This window comes from Watersipora subatra, chromosome 1 (assembly GCF_963576615.1).
Source record: "Watersipora subatra chromosome 1, tzWatSuba1.1, whole genome shotgun sequence".
In the NCBI taxonomy this organism is placed as follows: domain Eukaryota; kingdom Metazoa; phylum Bryozoa; class Gymnolaemata; order Cheilostomatida; family Watersiporidae; genus Watersipora; species Watersipora subatra.
This window is the reverse complement of record NC_088708.1, coordinates 67,518,148-67,541,450: the sequence shown is the minus strand read 5'-3', so window position 1 is coordinate 67,541,450 and position 23,303 is coordinate 67,518,148. Positions and strand designations below refer to the sequence as shown.

Genomic DNA, 23,303 nt, shown 5'->3' with positions numbered 1-23,303 from the left:
ATTAATACGCATATTTTTTATAAATACTTTAAATATTTATGTAGTTTCAAAAGAAATAGTTTATGCTCAACTAACTCCGCTAACACTAAGTTTTCAAAGTGTTGCTGTTAAAGAAAGAAGCATGGCTGACGACGATTTAGAGGTATACAAATTATGGAAAATTAGAAAGACTGTGATGCAATTGTGCCACGATCGAGGTTATCTTGTTACACAGGATGAATTGGATCAAACCCAAGATCAATTTAAGCAGCAATTTGGTGATAAGCCGAGGTTGGTACAGTATGGCAACATTGTTCAACAACACGACTAATCACCTCATTTATGATCCTGTGCAAATTTTGAAAGGCTTAATATGTTAAAGCTAGTAGTTAGTTTTTTTTTCGAAATCATCGCTTAGATTTGATATGTTGTTACTATCTACAGTATGCTATGCCATTTCGAGTGTTTGAAGTCGGTTTACCAACTTGTCAAGGTATCAACAAATCGTCAAGATTTCAACAAATCTTCAAGATAGGCGCACGAATTCTAGCTTCCTTTGCTATGTAGCAAGTGGTGTTGTGGCCACTTAAAACCATCATTATCTTTCAAACTGCATCTGCTAGCGAGAAAAGGTATGAGCCTTTTGTTCAAAAATGGAGTGTTGAAGAAAACTCGCAAGAGTGTGGTGGGGACAACCCTTACCTCTAGTCACTGTGCTGTAACCAACGCCACAACTTGCTGTAACCAATTCCACAACCTGCTGAACCTAACAAGAGGAAACTGAAACCAATTCATTTATGCTCTGCTGAACCCAACAGAGTGCGCTGAACCCTACGCTGCCTACTGTACAACCTGCTGAAACCAACAGGAGGAAGCTGAACCCAACTCACTTGTGCTCTGCTGAACCCAACTCTGCTGATAGTAAAACTTGCTGTAACAAACAGGAGGGGGCTGAACCCAACTCACTTGTGCTCTGCTGAAACCAACACTGCCAACGCTACAACCTGCTGAACCCAACAGGATAGAACACAACTCCTTTAAGAACTTTAACTCTTTAGTAATTCAATTATTTGTTATAATTTTTCTGAGCTTGCTGCTAGTCTGTAGTAACGCTTAGAATTAACATTTCTCCGAGAAGTAAAACAGTTTTATTATAACAATAATATTAAGTGTCTATTTCATAAGCAAAATACAAGCTGAACTGCCTATAAATTTGTGGCAATATTTATATTACATAAGCGATTGGCCTAGAAATTGACGGTTATCGTTCAAACCGACCAATCATATCGTCTTGCTGACTGCCGACTTTCTAAAAATTTTCATATTCGTAACAATAACAAATTATTGCTAGACAATGAGCCATTGCAGTGTAACAATCTAAACACTAACAAAAAGCCCAGAAAATTCTACATATACTAGATAGGGAACAGTAATCGTAACAAAACAGTAAAACATTTTGATAATGACAAGGGCTAATTACAAAATCTTATCTCGAGAAAACGTATGAATAAAAACGGAAACAATATTATTTACGTCATTTAAACAATTAATACTTAATTGCGACAAAAACTAGATTATACTGACACATAACCTAGATTATACTAAACACAAGAAAATTCTTCAAACGAGCGAACAGTAAGAAACAAATTATAAAAGATTGTTCATTGCGTAAAAATCTTAATATATGGCATCTGTTATCTTTTCTAGGTCAACCACGGTCCTAGAAGTACCTTCTTTACAATATATATCGCCTAAGTTGCCTTTTCCTCTGATCAGTCTATTAGGCTTTTCTACGTCGATTGTCCGAAGCGCCTCGATGTGCCTGACATCCTTGGGACCGATAGCATCCAAATAGGGTCATTCTTGGGAGTTATTCCTCCTGCTTCCTTTTTCAGTGCCACCATTCTTTTCATAGAGTTTGTTCTTTAGAATATCTCGCTTGATATTTAAGTTTACTACACCGTCGATATATCCTGCTTTAAAAGATGTTTATGGAAAATTTTTGTCCACATTTTATATATGCTTTTGGTTAGACTACAATTTGATGTGTGTTTGTAAGTATATAAGCAATTTTTTTCACGAAAATATCCATCAAAAATGGACCTAACCTTTTTTAACAAGGAAGGCCTGCAACAGTAGGCCTAACCTTTTTTAACAAGGAAGGCCTGCAACAGTAGCTCTAACCTTTTTTAACAAGGAAGGCCTGCAACAGTAGGCCTAACCTTTTTTATACACCACTTCTATATACTCATTATTTATTAATTCAACATTCATGATTTTTATTTTGTTTTTTCAGTTCGTATTAATTGTGTGAGTATCAAATTATTTTTCGTTGTAATCATTGTAGTAGACCAAATTTATTCAGCCATTACTTGCTAATTATTTCACATTTAAACACCTTTACTGTTGTTTTATTTTTCATCCAAATTTGTTTGAATTGCACAAAACACTTTTCTTGTGATAGGACGTTTAAAATTTAGAATGGTAAACATTGTATACGTTAAATAAAAATAATTTTTTGCGCAAAAACTATTATTACCCAGGCAACACTGGGCATTCATTTAGTATGGGATATACCTATAATCCAACTTCTAAATGTTTTAAAGTCTTCAAATACATGCCTTGTTGAAACTTTTATCTGGTATACAGTAATAGGATGCATTTGTTGTTTTCCTTTTGTGTCAGGCATGTAAGACTGTGTTGAGGATAAGTTGGCATAGTTGCTTGTGTTTTTAGTGAGAGGAGACCTGCAAGAAGTGATCTGACGATTCTCGTCGCCCACAATGACGACCCTACTGGTTGGTATCTCTATCGTTTATCACAAGTCAACTTTTAAATTTTGGAAGTAACACATTAGTTTCTCAGTTGTTCTGTTGGATACACAACTATTTCAGTAGCTGTACCAAATACATTTACATCTTAAAAGTAATATCTCTGAAGGTAGATTTAAAAACCTGTCGCTTATGTTTCTTTTTGCGCTAAAAATCCTTGCTCATTACATCGTACAATCCCATTGCTGGCTAAAAGTTCGTTTTTCTCCGATTTGCATCGTAACTTCACTTTGAATCTGGAGAACTAGACATCATGCTATAAATTCTCTGTTATAGATCAGATGTTTGTCTTCTTTCCCGAAGAGCCGAAGATAGGCATAAAGACAATAAAGACTTACATCACTAGAATGCAGGAAGAAAGTATTTCTAGAGCCATCATAGTAGTGCAAACTGGCATGACTCCTTCTGCGAAACAGGTGTAGCTTGTAGGCTGTGTCAAGCTAAAGCAATAATTACATTGGTTGAGTTGATTTTATTTACTTATTCAGTATAATACTGATGTTGCATAGGCTACTTGCTCACACTTGTATATGTATGCATTGTTATATCTGAAGTGTGGATGTGTTGTTATAAGCTGTTAGATGGTCATTCTTATTGTTGTATTGTTGTATACTGTAGTCACTCACTGATATGGCTCCCAAGTACATACTTGAACAGTTCCTCGAAGCGGAGCTTGTGGTCAACATAACAGAACACAGTGTATGTATTCATCATTTACTTTGTCACCCTTATAATTGGAGTTGTTTGATCTTGACAAACTCGGAGGAAAAGTTGTTCAATTACTTCCGCGTATACTGATCAATCACTTTGCCTGTCTTTGCATGCTTGATGTTTGGTGGGTTTAGTTTTAAGTTGCTTGCATTGCTTCGAAAACTTGTGGTCAACTGTTTTTGTCAGACAATGGATTTTATTACAAATAGTCCTTCTTTAACGGCGTACTAGTTTAATGACAACTCAGAACAACACCAGACTTTAAAGCTGTTCCAATATTCGTTTAATGCGATTCCCTTGTAATTACGACGATGCAGTGGTTTTAAATATAAAGAATTTCATTGCTGGTAAAACAATGGAGGGAATTTCAATAGGTACGTAAGTACATATGTACGTAAGTACATATGTACACTAGTACATATGTACGTAAGTACATATGTACGTAAGTACATATGTACGTAAGTACATATGTACGTAAGTACTTACAGTACCATAAAAAAGGTAAAAACTAAATTCTGAATATAGTCATACCTGGACATACAAGCTTATTGCGTTCTGGGTCTGAGTTCGTAAGTCAATTTACTCCCGTCTCAAGACATTATTTCCTATATAAAATCACCAAGTACAAATTAATCCATTACCGCGCTATGAAAACACCACTTAAACAGGATATTATGATAGAAAAATTTGTTCTAATTGTTTTAATACAGTGCCTACAATACCTATTTATTTGTTATGATCTGCAATAAAATGTAACGTTTCTATATACACAACTGTAATTTTTTCCCTTCGAGACAGACGTAGGGGTTAATGACAGTCTGAGAGAAACTTGGCAGCAATGCGTTTGGTATACCAAACTTTTGTGACTCTGTGTAAGAGAAACTTTGAATTTAACTTCAATAAATTTAGCTTACTAAACACACATGAAGCGAAGTTTTAATATTTTACTAAACTTCAATTTTTTTAACTTCAACTTTTACTAAACAATTTTTTAGTATCTGTTTCCAGTTAAGTTTTTGCCTTGCGTTCACTATAACCTTTATCAATCATTTAAAATCTTTTTTTCAAAATAATTCAAGGAGAAAACCGAGCTATACTGTTCTCGAAAGTGGCTTCTCGCTTACTTGGCCATATAGTGTAGAGGCCACCGAGAAGCGGCTCGTATGCTCGTAACTCGTATCTCAAGGAAGAAACTTGCTAGAAAGTCAGCTCGTTTCTCGTATGCTAGGGAACTCGTATATGGCGGTATAACTGTATTACTGTACCCTTAGATTATTCAGTCCTGCAAACCTAGCATAGTCTACTGGTAGGTTTCTAAAACCTTAAATTATTGGCAAAAATAATCCATAATCTATCCATTCAATAAATACTGTGCACTAAATACAGGTGTTATGCTGTACTGTATAATGCAGGTGTTATGCTGTACTGTATAATACAGGTGTTACGCTGTTTTGTATAATACAGATGTTACGCTGTACTGTATAATACAGGTGTTATGCTGTACTGTATAATACAGGTGTTATGCTGTACTGTATAATACAGATGTTATGCTGTACTGTATAATACAGGTGTTATGCTGTACTGTATAACAAAAGGAGAAATAATAGAAAGGAAAGAATTGCAGACATACGGTAGTAAACTATCATACGTGCTGTTGAATGATGACGAAATGGCTCATTGACTTCCAATATTCCAGCCTAGCTTTTTAAAATCTTGATATTTATGTATAGAATACTACATAAGACTTTAATATATTATCATAAGAGTAAATAACATCTAATGTATGCAAGAGGAAGAAAGTATAAGGTACTACGTTGCTGAATGATGGCAAAAGGGCCTAATCTAGGTTTTTACAATTTTGAGATTTATTTAACGACGAATTTGTTTATTGACGAGGTTTCTGGAAAGAATTACCGTCGTTTAATGGAGACTGAGTGTTCATACTCATACTTGTGCATTGACATTGAAAAATTTTGTTAAAGAATAGAGAAAGCACAATATTATTATGCTTTATTAGTTATCTTGAGGTGTTGACTGATGTTCTAAAAAAGAATCAAGGAGGTTGACCCACTAGAAGCTGAGATATAGCCAGCCAAATACAGGTCTACCTAATAACGAATCAGAGGAAAACCCTTCGAAAATCCCAAGAATTTTGACGTATGAAATCGACTTATTGGTCATGTGCCGGAGTTGCGCACCCTTACCGCCGTTACGTATAATGATGGTTTTAGGCTACAAGATGTGAAACGCTTCTCGTGATAGTAAAGAATTTACAGACTAGCTCTGGTTTCTCAAGAAAATCAAGCAAACATTGTGTGGTAAAGGCATTTGCCCACAACCCCTCGCCATGATTTTTCAAAACAGAAGAGCAGATTTTGACTATTGTGCTTCAAATTTTAACTCGATCGCCACGGATATGCTCCGAATATCCTCTGTTTAACGGCGCGTGTATAGTCTATATGCGACATCCGCGATTTGCAGTTTATTTAGAATAAGAAATGGGAATGTGAATTTTTTATTCATTCATCATTTTTCTACGGTGTACCTACTGCAGCATTCAGTTGATTTTCATGATTATCGTCACTATTAACAGACTGTAAGTTCACTACAGCCATAATTTTAAAAAGAATAACTTGACCGTGCTGCTCTTGCTGTGAGAAAAGAAAACGATAACTTTTGATTTGATTTTTTCTATTTATCTATTATCTTATCTATGATTATTTTTATGATATAATAATCATAATGCATATTATACAAAATAATAATATGACTGCGTATAGAATAAATGATGTAACTAGTATAATTTGTAGAAAATTATAAATAATAACCGAGATTGATGATTGATTTAATTGATTCCATTTATTAGCTATAGATAAAAAAATCTGAACAGCGCTAAGGATTAGTCTGAATAGGGAAGCTAAGTGGGAGAACAACAAAACTGAGCTGAACTAGCAAGACAGCCACAGGTTGCGACATAATAGACGCGTGTAATTATTTCATGCTAAACTAATCTACACGTCAGAGGGACTGGTTCGGAATTATCAGAGCAATGATTGTTAGGCCCAATTGGATTGTTCTATACTTCCAAGGATTAAACCAATTAAAACACCGTGACTGTTATAGGAGAGCGCATTAGTTGGCTTAATTGACCAATGGCACACCACTCGATTTCATACGTCATACCATATATTGATGATTACCAAAACACTTATGTTTTTTGGTAGACCTGTGTTTGGCTGGCTATATCTCAGCTTTTGGTTGGTCAATCTCCTTGATTCTTTTTTAGAACATCAGTCAACACCTCAAGATAAATAATAAAGCATAATAATATTATGCTTTCTCTATTCTTTAAGGCCACTAAACCTGGTCATTATACTGCATTTCATTCAGCATTAGAAGTACTTACATGTACGTATTGTCTCTCAGACTGGTGTATCATGTCCTCAATGTCTAAGGGAGTGATAACCGACAGTGTAGACAGATTAGAAATGTCCTTATCTATTACTGTCCCTGTCTATTACTGTCCCCGTCTATTACTGTCCCCATCTATTACTGTCCCCGTCTATTACTGTCCCTGTCTATTACTGTCCCCGTCTATTACTGTCCCCGTTTATTACTGTCCCCGTCTATTACTGTCCCCGTCTATTACTGTCCCCGTCTATTACTGTCCCCGTCTATTTCTTTCTCCGTCTATTTCTGTCCCCGTCTATTACTGTCCTCGTCTATTACTGTCTCCGTCTATTACTGTCCCCGTCTATTACTGTCCCCGTCTATTACTGTCCCCGTCTATTACTGTCCTCGTCTATTACTGTCCCCGTCTATTACTGTCCCCGTCTATTACTGTCCCCGTCTATTACTGTCCCCGTCTATTACTGTCCCCGTCTATTACTGTCCCCGTCTATTACTGTCCCCGTCTATTACTGTCCCCGTCTATTACTGTCCCCGTCTATTACTGTCCCCGTCTATTACTGTCCCCGTCTATTACTGTCCCCGTCTATTACTGTCCCCGTCTATTACTGTCCCCGTCTATTACTGTCCCCGTCTATTACTGTCCCCGTCTATTACTGTCCCCGGCTATTACTGTCCCCGGCTATTACTGTCCCCGGCTATTACTAGTTAGAATTTACCAAGTCTGCTTTTACATCACTAAACAGTTAATTGCAGCAGATGTTTTGGGCCTCAGCAAATGCTGAGATCGGGGCAACAGCAATGATAACGATTTTACAGTAGAAATTACACCCAAGGCTAAATGAAATCATGAAGTTTCACTCACAAATGTTACATCAGATTGATCAGATACAGATGTGCACTAGGTGCATCCCCTAACTTCTACATCCTTAATACTACAATTAATAGTAGTGCTAGGAGATACTGCAGATTATAGGCCAGTTTAAGAAAGAGTTGTCCTACCTTTTTAGGCAATAAACATTTTTTTATGCATATTATAATGTAATTATTTAATGCTCTTTCAATCCGAATATAGTCATTTATTAGTCTGAGCTAGTAGTAGTATTAGATCATTTACCATTATTATTGTGTTGTAACTTGGTTGTAAAAGTGCTTCTGCGCCTTAGGAAGGCCGATAGGAGTTACCACTAAATACTTCCCCCAACTGCATGGTATCTCCAAGTAGTTAATAGTTCTTTTAATTGAAAATGTTGTAAATATCAAAAGTTCATCGACATCTTCAATAACACGTACTAGGGAGTCCTCGGCAGTTTTTGCTGATACCAATGAAAAGGTAAAAGGAAAATGTAAGGCAGTGTTGAACATTTTACAATCAAACCATTTTGAGATTTGCTCCATATGTTAAAACTAAAACATTTTTTCATAATTTCATAGCTTCAATTTCCTTAACTTGTTCCCTAGTCTAAAGATCTATTATAATTCTAAAAAATATTGCAGGTAAACAAACAGCATTAAAACTAATTTTTTCTATATTATGTAACTATGCAAAATATTTACATGTCCAAAATCAAACTATTTGTAAAAGAAACTAAATTTTCACCAGGTTTTTCATGTACACCTAAAAATCACATGTTGGAAAGTTGACATTGATCATGAAGAAAGTTTTGGCTGTTGGAGTTGCTACATCCGAAGCTTACAGAAGATATGCCTTAGTTCCATAGACTGTTCTGTTGTCGCTCAGTTACAAAGATAGCTGGTATTGTAAGCGTTTACTGCAGACTTAGATATGTTCTATGTACGTATAGTTGGTGCCAGAGCATGTGCTCATGACTCAAGAGGAGAAAAAGGAATTACTGGAGAGATACAAACTTAAAGAATTCCAGCTACCAAAAATTCAGCAGGGCGATCCTGTTGCTCGCTACTTTGGTCTCAAGAGAGGCCAGGTGTGTATCGATACTTGCTTCTCTACTGGCTACGTCCATCATAAAGGGCAGTAAATAAGTTTCAGTTAACTTTTTACAGGCAATGCAGGTGATGTCTCTGCTGATGGATGAGCTAAAATAATGTTCACTTCTTGATTGTTTGTCATTTCTTTCGATTGCATTTTGTGTACTTTTGATGCTAGGCAGTTCACAGGACATACTAATCTTCAAGTACAAAACAAAATAAAGGCAAGCATTGTACTCTTGTACAGCCTTTATGTGGATAGATTAGTTAATCATAAGTATTTGGTTAATATAGTAATGTTTGCTCATTTGACCGTAAAGAGCAAGTAGAAGTGCACAACTCCGTAAAAGTATTACTGCTAAGTAGGAACTGGCACACTTGGCAGTTTATTGTTTATTCTCTTTGCAGGTTGTGAAGATCATTAGACCAAGTGAAACTGCTGGCCGTTATATCTCATACCGGCTGGTGGTATGAACACCCCCCCCCCCCCCCTATTCACTTTTGTATCATGATCCTCAGCTATAACAGAACGAAGACTGTTTCCAAACTTTGCGACACAGTTTCAAAAACTGCTTATCTCGCCGACCTATCAATGCTGCTGGTTTCAAGTTATTAATTCTGTTTCACGCTACAATGGTTACACATTGTGTATATATTAGAGTCATTGATAGACATATATCACTACTGTTATGTTGACTTACATGACGTAAGGCAGTACAGGATACACGAGCATCGCATAGAGTTGTACAGTTTGTGAATAATTATGATCGCTTCTGCTTTATGCATACAGTCTACGTTATGCAATACATGCGAGCTTTGTACATATTCTTTACATGTATAAATACATCTGTTAGGCAAAACAACTGAAAGAAATGTTTGTAGCTCTGTGTATGAATATTTTTGGTATTCAAAGAAGCATGAACTTGCGAGGTCATAAAAGTTCACTCTTTTGCTCTCCTTAATGATTGTACTACAAGTTTAGTCCACATGACAGGATAAGGATCTGAAAAAGTCTGAAAATTCACAAAAGTATTAGGTCACTAGCAGCTGTCTGTAAGCAAGTCACAAAGTCGCAGCTGATATATCATTTGATGCGGTGTCAGCTATGACTGTGCACTGGTTGATGAACGTGCTAAGTATGCTATTAGCATAAAGCAGGTTTATAAGTCTGGTATATTTAAGTTGCATAAATATCAGCTACAAACATCCATAAAATGTTCAAATTTAGATTTACTGAAGTCCACATTCAGCCACTGCCAAATTTCTTTACTCTTTCTATGGCTCAAGTAAGGCGACTTGAATCTTTCGGGGAGTTGTGGTCTCGGAACTTCCGCACTTCTTAACTCTTTATAGTCTTTAAATTTGATTGCTTTCTTTTGGTAATGGTGCTGCCTAAAATCTCTTACAGGCGCTCTAGGCTCCTTTGATGCTGCCAACGGTTGAGGGCTTTGGCTGTCATCATTGGCTACAGCATGCTTTGGACTTGAAATAGCGCTAATTCGATGGTTAGTTGGTGAGCTATAAGGGGGAGTGGGCCTCTCCTCGTGCTCTCCCTCTACCACTCCCTGCACATCCACTTCATCAAGTATTCCTTGTACTTCATTTTGCAGTTCTATCTCTGCCTCACCTAGTTTCACTGCCACCGGCAGGTTGCCTTTGCCCCCGCTCTCCAGTGCTGCAGCCTCGTTCTTTTTTGATACCAATGTTTTGTAGCCGTTGTATGATTGTCTGGACTCTAAATTTAGGCTCTGTGGATGCCTCTTTATTGACCTGTGCTTGCTGAGTCTTGTGATGTACGTGTTGGGGCTAAAATGTATGCCTGAACTCTGCTTCACGTTTTCTTCGTTGTATTCTTTTGGCTTAAAGTTTGTATATGGTTCGCTAAACATCGCTCCTAGTTCAGTTGTGTATGGCCGAGCCAAGCTAGAGTTCGTTTTATTACCTGGCAGCAGATACATCAAACCTCCGCATACCTTATTGCGTACAATGGCCGTTTTATAAGCAGCCATATTCGGCAAACGTGTCCAGGCATAGTCTGGCTCTATTTCTCTGATGACCTCCATGCTGGGTAAGGCATAGCGCTTCCTGTTGGCAGGGTATGTCGTGTAAGCTTTGTCTTGCCGGAGTGTTAGCGTAGGTGATATGTCAGGAATTTGTTTGCTGACTTTCACTGCCATGCTCATTTCGACAAGTAAGATTTGACCAACCTGTAATAGGATCAAACCGATAGTCTTTGTCGACTGACCTCTACCTATGCAAAAACAGCATAGTAAACCTATGTGTACTATATCCATATAACAGTACAGCTACTTACTCTTGCTTCAGAGATTTCTGGAGTCCAATATGATTGTGAATTATTTTTGCTATTGGAAATTTGTCACTTGCACTTGTTCACAGTGTAGGTCCTTAGCAACTGGCAGTGAGCAATTAAAATACGCTCTATATCATTACATTCTGCTGTTGAATAGATCCAGCTAATCTCAATAGCCTATTATGTGCATGCGTCCAATCACAACAGTTCTTTCATAAGCAAATAGTTTCAACTACTTTATGCAAATAGCCATTACGAGTGTATTTGCATGATCCGTGAGTTTGACAAATAGATTAATTTATGCTGCCATGACCGATAACAGCCATGGAGCCGGTTCCCAGCTGTCAGCCCTTTGTTTATAAACTTTCCTTTATCAAATGTTTAATTTAATTTTTAGCCAAACTTTCAATGTCGGTGTACATGCTACCTCAAAGCAAAGTGCAGCTTTCTTAGGAAGGTCAATTATACGATGAAGATGAATGAATGTGTAGATGATGAATGAATGTTGTATAGGATTTCCTATGAGATCTCATATGCTCAACTCAGTATGTTAAGTGATAAATAAAAAGTTTTCTTTTGTACATAACACAAAAACAGCATTCCTTGAAACAGTATAATGAACACATGGGCAAATCCAGCTCAGAACTGAATCTAATAAATGCATAGCATGCCTCCTAGATAACTAGCATCACCTAGTATTAGCTTTCTAAATAGCATAGCAGCATTCCGACACTCCCAGACTACCGTAAGTCCTCATGCTCAAGCCGCGCGGCTTATGCTCAAAACCGGATGACTCACGAAAGAATAAATAATCCTCCAACAAGTCGCGTATGCCCACAGACCGCGGCTAATGACTGAGGTTTTGTAGTCCTTTACCCCTTGAGGAGCGAAAGTGTTGAGAAGGGTTTCGCTATACACAGTCCTCTTCAACAAGAAAACAGGCTACATCAGTACATGTGAAAAAAATTTTCTTTTACATCCAAGTTCGAATTAAAATTCCTAAACCCTTGCATCAAGAACTTACTTGCCATGTCTCAGCTAGATTTTTATTGCGCTGTTAGAGGGCTTCATGTTTATGGAAAGATGCCGGTCAAGAATGAAACGGTTTTAATAACCTATGACTGTGGTGAGTTAAACATTAGCGATAAATTATTCTTTGGTCTAAAGTATTCCATAAACATGACCTTGAAAATAAACGAGTAGGTCGCCAAAATCCCGTACATAAAAGTGTATCATGACTGCGATTCTATGGTTATAGCATGGAACTGAGCAGAGACCACATTTATTGAGAAGCCGCCCTAAGCCTCACGTAAGTTTTAAAAACTTGGCTTTAGCCGCGGCCTATGACCCTGAACCAGAAGCCGCGCCCAACGACAAGCCGCGCGGCTTGAGCATAAGGACTTACGATATAGATGGCCAGATAAAATGTAATAGTATTTCCAGAGTTTAAGAGACGCTGGGTGTTAATCAAACCCATATTTGATGACTGTATAGTTAACAGCTGTGCCCTCTTAATTTTAAGCAATTAGTTAAAAGCTTTTAACAGGAAACCAAAAATTGATCTACAACCAGTTGAAAACAACATTATAGGAAGCTGCTTACAAGCATTCCTTGAACCCTATGTTTGCATGGATTGCTTCAACATAAATGATAGTCGGTTCTGCAGTCTCACACAAAATGCCTTGTGAAGGTTTCGTCGACACGTTCAGACTGCTCAATCGGTTGATTTCTGTACACATTTACAAGAACCGTAGGAAGTGTACTAACTTTTCCATTTAGGATGCCAATAGAAGAACTTAGTTGTTTGTGATGGCATGCATCGCAAGATAATACACCTTATTGCTATAGTAAATCAAATTGTTTGTATTTGATATGAACATAAGTTCCTCACCATGACTCAGCTAAACGAGTTAAAATTTAAACTTGCTATTTTGTTTTTGCGCTTCTTTACATTATTGTATGTTCGGACGTGCAACTGCTGCATACAACTTTTACAATATAGAAGCAACTAAATGTCCAGGATGTGAAATTACCTCGTAATTAAGAAATCATTAAACCTGTCACAAGGTAATGGTAGGTGGATAGTTAGGTGCTCTCTGAATGATACCTTATTCAGTGGAATCCTTATTTGGTATATTTACCCATGCATATATTATTGTTCCAGTTTTTGGTATTTTTTTACCAATACCTGAAAGTTATTCCTTAGAGTCCGCCATGCTTTCAGTTTTACAGGTTTAGTTATACATGTAGAAGTTTAGTTATAGATGTATAATAGTTATAGAGGTTTAGTTATAGATGTATAGTTATAGAGGTTTAGTTATAGATGTATAGTTATAGAGGTTTAGTTGTACATGTTGAGTTATAGTGATTCGGTTATAAAGGTTTAGCTATAGAGGTTTTATTGTAGAGTTGTGTACACTTAGAATTATATATCTAAGAATCTGTGTCCATTATTTTATTTTAAAATTTTGGTCAGTATAGAATACTTAAAAATTTCTGGCTTGTTTTCTTTATAAGTTTTGGCTGTTTATGCATTTCATGTGAATAAAGAAGCTTTATAAATCACACAAGATTTTTAAATGAATATGTGGAAGACTCGCTTGAAATATTATGTCTACCTGTTTGCTTCTGTTAAGAGAAATGAACAGGGAAATCTTTCTATAGCATCAAGGAGAAACCAACCATTTGCAGATTAGCTAACAGCTCATGATAAACCCTTAATTCAAGCTATTAATTGTTGGCTAAGTCATGTATATGTCAGAGCTCAAAACAGACGGACTATTTCATAAAAAACTTAGAATTGGAGGCGTGGCTAAGAGCCTCTGTTAGATACCTTCTAAACACTTAGTACAAAACTGCAAGTACAAAGCCATTCAAATTGCCGAACAAGAGTTATTGCCGTATCAGAACATGTATAGTTAGCCTCAGGTCTACATATATAGTAAATTGGATAAATCAATATACTCTGTTCATTAGTGCAAGCTGAGTTTATTACTCAAGAACACACTTGAGGTATTTAATAGCATCAAGCATGGCTTGTGGCTGATAGTAGTGAAGCAGGCGCACCTTCCACACAGCCCAGCTCTTGGCATCTGTCAGCTTTGGTATTGGACGGTTCAGCAGAGTAATTGGTGTTCCTATAGAAATTATTAACAGAATGTTTGTATGCTGTATTATTTCCTATTCTCTTTAGCTACAGGGTTACCGTGCCAGCAGTTAAAGCAAGTACCAATTTAACTGTTTTTTAACTTATTAATATTAAATTTAATAATATCACCTACAGCTAACAATGGAAAATGATGTAAACCTCAACATGCAAGTGTTACTAAATAAATTTAATTAATCTTTCTTCAGCTGAATTGACGTTGAAATGAAATTTGAGCCAGTAAACAGCTGATCTCAAAGTAGCAATGTCATCTTTTTAGCTTTTTGCAAAATAAAATGCAAAATGACTAACAAATGACAGTACATCCTGTTAGTAACACTGAGCCTTAGGTGAAGTATATCAGATACCTGTTTTGTAGTGTCGTGCTACCCAATCAACAGCCTCAAATATTCCATTGCTCTTAGTGTCAGTCAGGCAGTGGCACAATTCATTGGCAGGCTGTAAGAGCACAGCAGGTTACAGTCAGCAGTATATGGCATATAGCAGCATGACATAAAAAAGACTGAGTTCCAATTACCTGCTCTATAAGGGCATAGTAGCTTCTTAGTTTCTGCCAGAGATCTTTCATGTGAAACTTGTGCACGACCCTCTCCAGTGGTGACCAAAAAGAACCAAGGCCATCAGTTGACTGTCCAATTTGGCTGAGGATCATATCAATTGTGTTCATTGTTTCCCCTTCAAATTCTTCTCCTAATAATTGATCAACGATTTTTACATTTCTCAAAATTACAGAAATTTTTTGTGCAAACCTGTTAATTTTGTAATAATCGCATCTTAAGCTACATTTATTAAAGGTTGTAAGTCTAGAAATGCTCTTGAGAGCATTGGGAACTGGTCGTAGCACAAAACTTCATCAGAAATCTAAAGCCAAACATTGATGCTTTTTACTCACCTATTGTTTCAGAAGGTGCATGGGAGACAACTCGGTTAGAAATAGTTGGATCATTTATTCTTGGGTTGACCACTGGTACACCATTGTTCTCTTTGGCCTCAGGGTTAAACTTTCTCAACTCATTTAGAGTGAGGGAATGAATAGCGTGAGCTATTGTCTCGTTGAAGTTTGATGACATGCCATGGATCTTAAATATCTGCAATGTGATCAAGAGTATTATACCCACTGTCATTTATAGTTTACAAAATAAATTAATAGAGCGCTAAATAAGACTTTTTAAAATCTACTAAAACTATTATAAAGAATGATTACATAAATATGCACTGCACAAAAGCTATTACCACTTACCTCAGGGCAGTTGGTAGCAAATGTCGGGAGAACAACTCCCAATAGAAACACTCCAATAACCGTTTGCATGGTTCTAGAGTCTGAGATTGGCTGACATAAGTCTTGGTTGTGGTGATTCCAGTCAACTGAGCTTATTATATAGAGCAGAGTGAAATCTGATAAGAAACAGCGTGAGAACTAACAGCTTGTCTAAATAGGCCAACAGCACTAGACAGATATCAGAGCTTAAACTACTTGGCAGTTGTTCAAAATGGTGGATAGTACTTATTGACCATACAGCCAAACAGTAAATCACTTGCAGGTTTGTAGTAAATTTGTAGCTCTCTGCATGTACCTTGTGTGTTTTGCAGTACTAAATGGAAGAGTTTTGGGCAATACCACTAGCTTATATTTAGAAGCGGGTTTGTAAAAGGAACTTGAATATTCATGACAGAAGTATTAAGATATTGTTATTATTGTGTTTATGGTTTACAGTGAGAAGTATCAGCTGATGGTATGCTTTAGGCGATACGTAAACAGTATGATAGATGCTAAAATGTTATTTTGAGAGCTCATAAGATATGACCGATGTAGGTTCAAGAGCACTAGCCTGTCTGTATTATTTCGCAACTCTTGTTTATTGCATGCAACTCTATTGAAATGATTCATGGAGGGCAAAAGTCATTGTAACTCAAAGGGACAAGTGCTAAATGGCCAAACTAAACGAACAGAATACAAAGTATGCTAATTCAATGCTGAAGGTGGTGAACAGACTTCTTTCATACTTTCATAGTAAATGTGTGGCTGTTAACGTCTTTTGTGGTATCCCAGGACAAGTATCAGCAATAACACATGCTAAGTACTCAACTTTGGTATGTTTGTTCAAATAAACACATTAAACTTTAGATGCAACTTAAATGTGATTGAGTGATTGCAACTTTTAATAAGAAAAATAATATATTATCAATAGAATAATAAGTGCAAGAATAAAAATTCTTCAAATATAAACAGGCTTTGTGGGTGGTACTGTATATCAAGTAGCCAGTTAGAAATGAGCTACTGGCCTCTGAGCCAGACCTCCTGTTAAACAGTGTTAAACACTCCATAGTACCAAAATGGGAAACACAAACAGAAGAAAAGCTTGCTAAAGCATGCGGCTAGCCATAGTACACCAACAGATCCTCCAGCCTCATGTGGCGCTCGCTGCGTATTCCCTTGCTCCGAATATAGTGCTGCCAACTCTCACATTAGTGCTACCTAGCTCAATCTGAAAAGAAGAAAGCTACATTAACAACGGCTAGTAGCTAAATTCTTGGAACCCTTGTATGACCCCCATGTAATGGCCTTGAGCTAAATAGCACTATGTAATGACCACAGGCTATATGGCACTATAATAATTATGATACTATAAAAAGCTTTGAATGGTGACACTAATCCTTGTGATCAACAACAGCCAAGCGTTGACATAGATTAAACGGTACTGTTATTTTGATCCATTTGTTTAAAAGTTGACTTGCAACAAAATTCACATTACAGTTATTTGGTATCAAAAGGTTCACCATGTCTTACTCTGCTGTGTTGTAGGTGCAAAACATGTGGGAATGTGATTACAAGCTCTTGAAAGCTCAAAAACTAATAGTTAATTGCAGCTATCATGAAAACGCCATAGGTTGGAATCCCTCTCTAAAAAACTGCTCAACTGGAACGTAGTTGAACACGATGTGCTTCTGTTTACACTTTCATGCAACCTCATTCGTCGAAATATTTTCACAAATATACTTCACGCATTCAATAAAACCATGTCTATTGTTCTTACGCGTCTATTTCATCAGCATTGTAATGCTGTCACTCTGAGCACTAATATCTCAAAACCTAGCCATTAATAAAACTATGGTAAGTAAAAAGAGGTTATAATAGTTACTTTACCTTAGAATGGAAGTATAGGCTTAGCAACGGATAAGTTTGATAGTCGAGTGAGTAATTGAAGCACGCAGAGTAACCAATTCTAACTTGCGCTAGACGAGAGAGTGATGAAAAGAGTTGATGAGCCACTTGCTAGTAAAACACACACACCTAATGATTGTGGTAAAGGACTAAATTTTTAACAACTTTTTTGTCCGCACCACATGAAACAATTTGTAGTAAACTGTGTTTAGCGGTCATTTTTTACACTTTTAATTCCATCAACTGCTTGCGACTATAGTTTTGTCTCGTTATATAGTGAAGAATATATAAGTGCTAGTGCCCTGGTGTAAACAAGTGTGCTGCTATTTCTAACGAGTATGTATTGAAACTGACTTTTACAACTAAACAGGCTTTTAAATCCTTTGATATTTATTAGCCTGCTTTATTATCCACAGCCTCTGGTCCCTAACTTACGGCATGCTCAAAGTCGTTAGACATTCCCATGGAAACTTCAACTTCATCCTCCTGCAAGGAAAATTGCTCCATCACATCTTTCTTGCACTCGAGCAGTTTCTGTAATAAACCACAGACACAGTTCTAATTTACTTTAATACGTGTGCTAGACGAATGGTCAATTACTTCAAGGGCAGGATACAACTTTTTACTGGTAATCACTTGTGCTAAACCGAGGCTGTGCTAAAAGGCTAAACTTTTTCAAAACATACACAGCTAACAGACATACAGTACTACTACGGTATAGTACCTACAAACCAATCACAGCATGCTTGCTTCACTCATGCTAGCAATACGGCGGGTCTGACAACCCGCCTACCTACCAAGAAGTCTGGATTAGGCCCTTGGCTATAGTCATGAGAGAAGCTCCCAATAGTCATTATCCCACAAAATGCCAGGTTTGGACATTTCTCTCTGATGTATTCCACTAGCTTACATGTGTCACCAGGTGCCACCCCGTATTTTTCTGCAACAGACATATGTAATACCAACTTTCTTAAATGACAAATTACAAGCTACTTAATGGTACTATCATTGCATGTTTTTTTGAAACGATCTGTTAACCTCATGGCAAGCAGCAGAGTGTTTCACGCATAATTATCAAGCTCTACGCCATTCAAAGTGTAAGCTTTTTTATAACTAGCTAAAACTTACATTCAAGTATGTTTAAAACATTAAAAACATGTACATACTGTCTCTAGACATTTCATGGCTAATGTATAATTTTACCTACCATTCATCGTTAATGCAGCTGGTCAATGAATTAGAAAAGTGCAATTCTGCACATAAACAATTATGTAAAATTGATCGATGTATCCCAATTATAAAGCCAAATCATTGGTGAGACAGATACGGAGACCATCACCACGTGCATTCTTTGGATAATTTTCAATTATTTTCAAAAAGTTTGTAAATTTTATAATAGTAAGATGTGCTTTTAGTGTAGGCCTATTGTTGAGTTTGTCATTCAGGATCAAATCTCATGTTTGTTTCACTACACCATCATTGCTGATATTTTATTATCTTATCATGGCTGTGTTTGTAGAAGCAGTAGCCATTCTCAACTTTTTAAAGTTGGAATTAATTTTTGAAAAAAATTTAAAAGTCGACATGGTCATATACATGTATAATCTTTGATAACTTGAGAATGAATTGGTGCATCTTCAAACTGAATATAGCATCTTATTCAGCACAAATTTTCATTCCTAATGATACATATATTAGCTAACTTTAATAAATTTTTCCATTCAATAAAATTGGAAAAAAATAGTTTAGAGAACCAATTTGAAAATCGCCCTTAAAATGCAGGAGATTATTGGCTATAAAAACACAAAAAATAGTGTTACACATGTTTTGTGACCTCCTATGTTAGCCATGTATATGATAGTAAGCACTGAAACCTTGTCATCATAGTAGCTTTATTATTTTGCACTACAGAGGACATGTTTCCATCAAGCACCACAAGGAGTTATGAGTAGGATTTTAGCAGTTGTCTGATCAATGCTCTTTTGTATTCTTTGAAGCTTAGAGTGGAGGAGTTCTTTGAAAGTTTGTATAATATAAAAGCCATGACTTGGGCTATTTATAAACTATTTCAAAGAAAAAATCGTTTCTAAACCTAATACTTGCGGAAAAACTTCCGAAACCAAAAGCGTCTGTAAAAAACAACGATTGGATATGGGCAATTTGCCAGTCAGATCAATTGATCAAAAACTTTGCTGAAATGCTTTTGATCGGTTGCAGCAGAATCAGAAACTTCTGGCAATTTCACATTGTGCATTCAGCATTCACAATTGTGCTCGTTGTTTCGTAGCAATAAAAAAAAAACTGGATACTTGACTCTGGCAATTTAGCCTTCGTTTACGATTGCCAATTTTGGAAATAAATAAACCGCTTAATTTGCCGATATAAAATTTCAAATAGGTCGCATATTGTAGAGAATCTTGTAGAAAAAAAATTGCTAAAAACTGGAAAAAAGAGCTAAAAAAAATATTTAGCTCCTGTCAGTCATTACCGTTACCATGCAACAAGCAAATGGACGGCGCAATGTCAAAGCTGCTGGGAGCGGCTTGCCAACTTAAAAGAGTTTAAACAGACCATGATTGGTTAAAGCATTTAGGAACCTTGACTATGTTTTTATACCACAGTATCGTTCGTGCATCAGCAAATGATTGGTTGAGACTTGAGACTGCAGATGTTTGTAAAATTGTTGCCAAATATGCTTGCACATTTTAGCAAGTTATAAAAAGACTAAACCTTCCATAGCCTACATTTTAATTATTATTTGTAAAAATCTTTGCTGGATAACACTAAGTAAACGTAATGATTGGCTCGAACATGGTTTAACATGACTTTAAAAAATCCATCATGAAACTGAGAAACATTACTAACATACTTTTTAGCATATAGATCAAAATTAAACTAGCGATAAAATATACACAAGCATAATAAATTCTGTGAAATGACAAACCTAGGCTTGCACTAATGCTGAAGCCAATGTTTGAACCCTGGTTGTCACTTTACTCAGTCAGCTGCTGATGTGTCAGCTATGCGACTTACGAGGTTCATTGCTCGTGTTGATCTGCACCATGACCTTGAGAGGGCTGTTCGCTTTTCCGAGGGCACCCCAAACTTTATTTACTCTGTCTGCAATCTTTTCAGAGTCAATTGTCTCAATCATGTCCAGATTAGGGCATTCTGCAGCAAAGCAGCATAACAAATAATTCCAGTTTTGAGATTTGATACAATTTGACATTTAAACAACTATTTCCCTCGTGACAAACATGTTAATGACACTCTTAATATTCATCAAATGAGCAAGGCATTGCTTGCTTGACTTACCCAATATAGCATTGCAATTTCACAGTAAACAGTAGACATGAAAAATATTGTAGAAAGATTTGACCAGCTCAAGCAAATATAGAATATGTATAAAGACATGAGAAATGTACATAAAGTACTCATACATAGAGTTGTTTTCTCTTGAACGTAACACACAAATAGCATTCCTTAAACAATACCTATAATGCACACATCAACATATCACAGCCTGGAACTATATCTAAAAAATACATAGCACGACTCCCAAATAACTAGCATTACCTAGTAGCTTCCTGACATTCTTAGACTGTAGATGGCCAATAAAATGCCACTTTATTTCTGGACATGACGTCTGTAGAGTAACAGACTTCTCTGCAATCTCATTTACCTATAATCAGTAGAATACGCATGCTTAAGTCCAAAAGATGAGTCTATGAACATGCATCGAAATAAACTTATAAAATACTAAAAGAGAACTGCAATATTTTGTTGTAAGTGTTTGATTTGCGTGCAACATTAATTGAGAGGGTTTGCAATATCATTGAGTAGGATTATCTCCCAACTTTATTGGGAGATAATCCTACTCAATCCTACTCCTTTATTGAACAATAATAATACTACTCCTTAAAAGTATATAGCTGAAGTTTGAAGAACAAAAACACAATGCTGAAAGTTAATATATACATGTAACTCAACGTCTCTCACTGTATCGGATAAGAGTATCGGATTATCGTATGAAAATGTCCTTTGAATATAATAAGTATCATATAAATGGTTCCTTGATGTACCCATCTCCACCTTCCTATCATAGATGTATATTTAACATCTGACTGATGAATGATAGCTTGTCAATGCCGGATTACCATGAGGTTGTAAAGAAAGAAAGCTCTCTCCTCGCTGATGCTCAGCATTATATATATATATGATGCCAAATTTAACCCTATCTACAGTAGCTGAAACTGTCCAATCAGCTCAGTAGTATGAGCCTATGGCCCTCTACTTTTTCTCACAGTCCAAGAGCAGGGGCTATAAGGTTAACCATTCGACTTACAATCAAAGCGCAGGCACCTTCTCCATTTCCTGGTGCATTCTCACCGAATCCACACCACTCTTTCTCGATACATTAGTCTATTTCATTTACTTTAATACCACACAACAGTTGATCGCTTGAAATACAATTGATAAGGTGAAAAATTACAAAAAGGGCTAGTTTGATGTGGTGTAGTATCCTGACACATTCCGAGTTAAAGAGCTAGAGAAAACATGTGGGAACTAAAAGTCAAAATATGTCAAAGTGGAATGCTTACATAATTTTCTCCAAAGTGTCGCTGCCCCTCACTGTAAACTGTCTCTATAGCAGAAGAAGGTTTTGTTTTGCCTACACAAACCAACCTTGGCACTCGTGTCAAATTCTACAAAAAGTAATAAGAAACTCTCTAATAATAGAGTAGTATGACGAGCTGCAATAAGTTACACCCTAAAATGAAATTGAAACAGAGAGATATGAGAACATGGTTTTGTCACGTTATATATGCCCTAATTTAATTGTTCCAATTACAGCTTTAGCTAGAGTTACCTTAACATAAAACACTTAATTATGCTGAAAAAATCTAGCAAATAGGATCTGATATGCTTAACATAAAAACATGAAAATATCAAAAGTAAAAAAACAATATCACAGCAGATTTATTAGATTTTTCATAGTTCCTCTGCTGCATATTCTTGTTCGATAAAAAACAATCATAAAAACTCGCATATAAAGACTCAACTCAATTTGAAGTTTTATAACACTGTACTTTAAGAATTTAAACCTCGTACTTTAAAAAAATTATTGTATATTTACTATTTAGCATACATTGCTTGATTTTACAGACCAGCACTTTCTTGTGAAAACCATTACTCAAACTTCAGTTTGCTAATTTCAGCAAACATACATGAGCCAATCAAACGTCGTTAGTTACACTACCAAAAAAATCAAAATATTTGTAATACATTTCTCTATGTAACAAATTCTACTAGTTCAAACATTTATTCCTAGCCGGTCGTGTAAATCTATGTTGCAATTTTAATAAAGACAAATTTTTTTAACTTTTTCATGAAGCAAGCTAAGTAATAACGCTTACGTTAGGAACGAGTCTTTTGGACAAAGCTTCTTTTACTTTTGCGTTTACCGAAGCGATATTGCTCAATAACAAGCCATTGGTGCCATTAGAGCTTGTCATGACTTTTCTAATCGTTGCAAGACAATTCATGAGCAATTATTGTGTACTAGCCTGCAAGACTCCAAACTGCCGAAATTTACGTACGCATGATTGCGTTGTGTAAAGACATAATAAACAATAGTAAGAACACGGCAAATTTACTGATTCCAGTTATGTCCTTTTAAGATGTTTGTTTATTGTAGAGTTGTCTCCTACTTTAAATAGAGGAGATGACTCTGTTACTTTCACACAAGCGTCTCTGAGCTGATTAGTAGAATACTGTAATAGGAAT

The 23,303-nt window shown here is 36.3% G+C and overlaps 4 protein-coding genes across 4 annotated transcripts; 1 reads left to right on the top strand and 3 right to left on the bottom strand.

Moving 5' to 3' along the window:
- Window positions 1-112: 112 nt before the first annotated feature.
- LOC137396383 (DNA-directed RNA polymerases I, II, and III subunit RPABC1-like) lies at window positions 113-9,731 on the top strand. The gene is made up of 6 exons (XM_068082641.1): window positions 113-270; window positions 2,716-2,777; window positions 3,087-3,226; window positions 3,429-3,509; window positions 8,735-8,872; window positions 9,285-9,731. The coding sequence occupies exons 1-6, from the start codon at window positions 122-124 to the stop codon at window positions 9,348-9,350; spliced, it is 636 nt and encodes a 211-aa protein (XP_067938742.1). The 5' UTR covers window positions 113-121; the 3' UTR covers window positions 9,351-9,731.
- A 338-nt stretch (window positions 9,732-10,069) lies between these two features.
- LOC137410558 (uncharacterized) lies at window positions 10,070-11,059 on the bottom strand. The gene has a single exon (XM_068095994.1). The coding sequence runs from the start codon at window positions 11,057-11,059 to the stop codon at window positions 10,070-10,072; it is 990 nt and encodes a 329-aa protein (XP_067952095.1).
- Window positions 11,060-14,027: 2,968 nt separating this feature from the next.
- Window positions 14,028-15,708, bottom strand: LOC137407348 (uncharacterized). Its single transcript, XM_068093976.1, has 5 exons — window positions 15,594-15,708; window positions 15,246-15,441; window positions 14,871-15,043; window positions 14,701-14,791; window positions 14,028-14,324 (listed from the first exon to the last, which is right to left on the bottom strand). Exons 1-5 carry the CDS (start codon window positions 15,660-15,662, stop codon window positions 14,179-14,181), a joined length of 675 nt encoding a protein of 224 aa, XP_067950077.1. The 5' UTR covers window positions 15,663-15,708; the 3' UTR covers window positions 14,028-14,178.
- An 802-nt stretch (window positions 15,709-16,510) lies between these two features.
- LOC137401717 (pyridoxal phosphate homeostasis protein-like) lies at window positions 16,511-23,082 on the bottom strand. The gene is made up of 7 exons (XM_068088178.1): window positions 22,934-23,082; window positions 22,118-22,222; window positions 21,093-21,198; window positions 20,550-20,687; window positions 18,314-18,456; window positions 17,952-18,050; window positions 16,511-16,839 (listed from the first exon to the last, which is right to left on the bottom strand). Exons 1-7 carry the CDS (start codon window positions 23,060-23,062, stop codon window positions 16,762-16,764), a joined length of 798 nt encoding a protein of 265 aa, XP_067944279.1. The 5' UTR covers window positions 23,063-23,082; the 3' UTR covers window positions 16,511-16,761.
- Window positions 23,083-23,303: the final 221 nt, after the last annotated feature.

Coding starts and splice junctions, on each gene's coding strand:
- LOC137396383 (XM_068082641.1), top strand. CDS start 122: ATGGCTGACGACGATTTAGAGGTATACAAATTATGGAAAATTAGAAAG. Junction 2,778..3,086: donor CCACAATGACGACCCTACTG/GTTGGTATCTCT, acceptor TCTCTGTTATAG/ATCAGATGTTTGTCTTCTTT. Junction 3,510..8,734: donor TCAACATAACAGAACACAGT/GTATGTATTCAT, acceptor ATGTACGTATAG/TTGGTGCCAGAGCATGTGCT.
- LOC137410558 (XM_068095994.1), bottom strand. CDS start 11,059: ATGAGCATGGCAGTGAAAGTCAGCAAACAAATTCCTGACATATCACCT.
- LOC137407348 (XM_068093976.1), bottom strand. CDS start 15,662: ATGCAAACGGTTATTGGAGTGTTTCTATTGGGAGTTGTTCTCCCGACA. Junction 14,792..14,870: donor ACTATGCCCTTATAGAGCAG/GTAATTGGAACT, acceptor GTGCTCTTACAG/CCTGCCAATGAATTGTGCCA. Junction 14,325..14,700: donor AGCACGACACTACAAAACAG/GTATCTGATATA, acceptor TAATTTCTATAG/GAACACCAATTACTCTGCTG.
- LOC137401717 (XM_068088178.1), bottom strand. CDS start 23,062: ATGAATTGTCTTGCAACGATTAGAAAAGTCATGACAAGCTCTAATGGC. Junction 18,457..20,549: donor CAACACGAGCAATGAACCTC/GTAAGTCGCATA, acceptor TGTCTGTTGCAG/AAAAATACGGGGTGGCACCT. Junction 18,051..18,313: donor GGCCTAATCCAGACTTCTTG/GTAGGTAGGCGG, acceptor GGTTTATTACAG/AAACTGCTCGAGTGCAAGAA.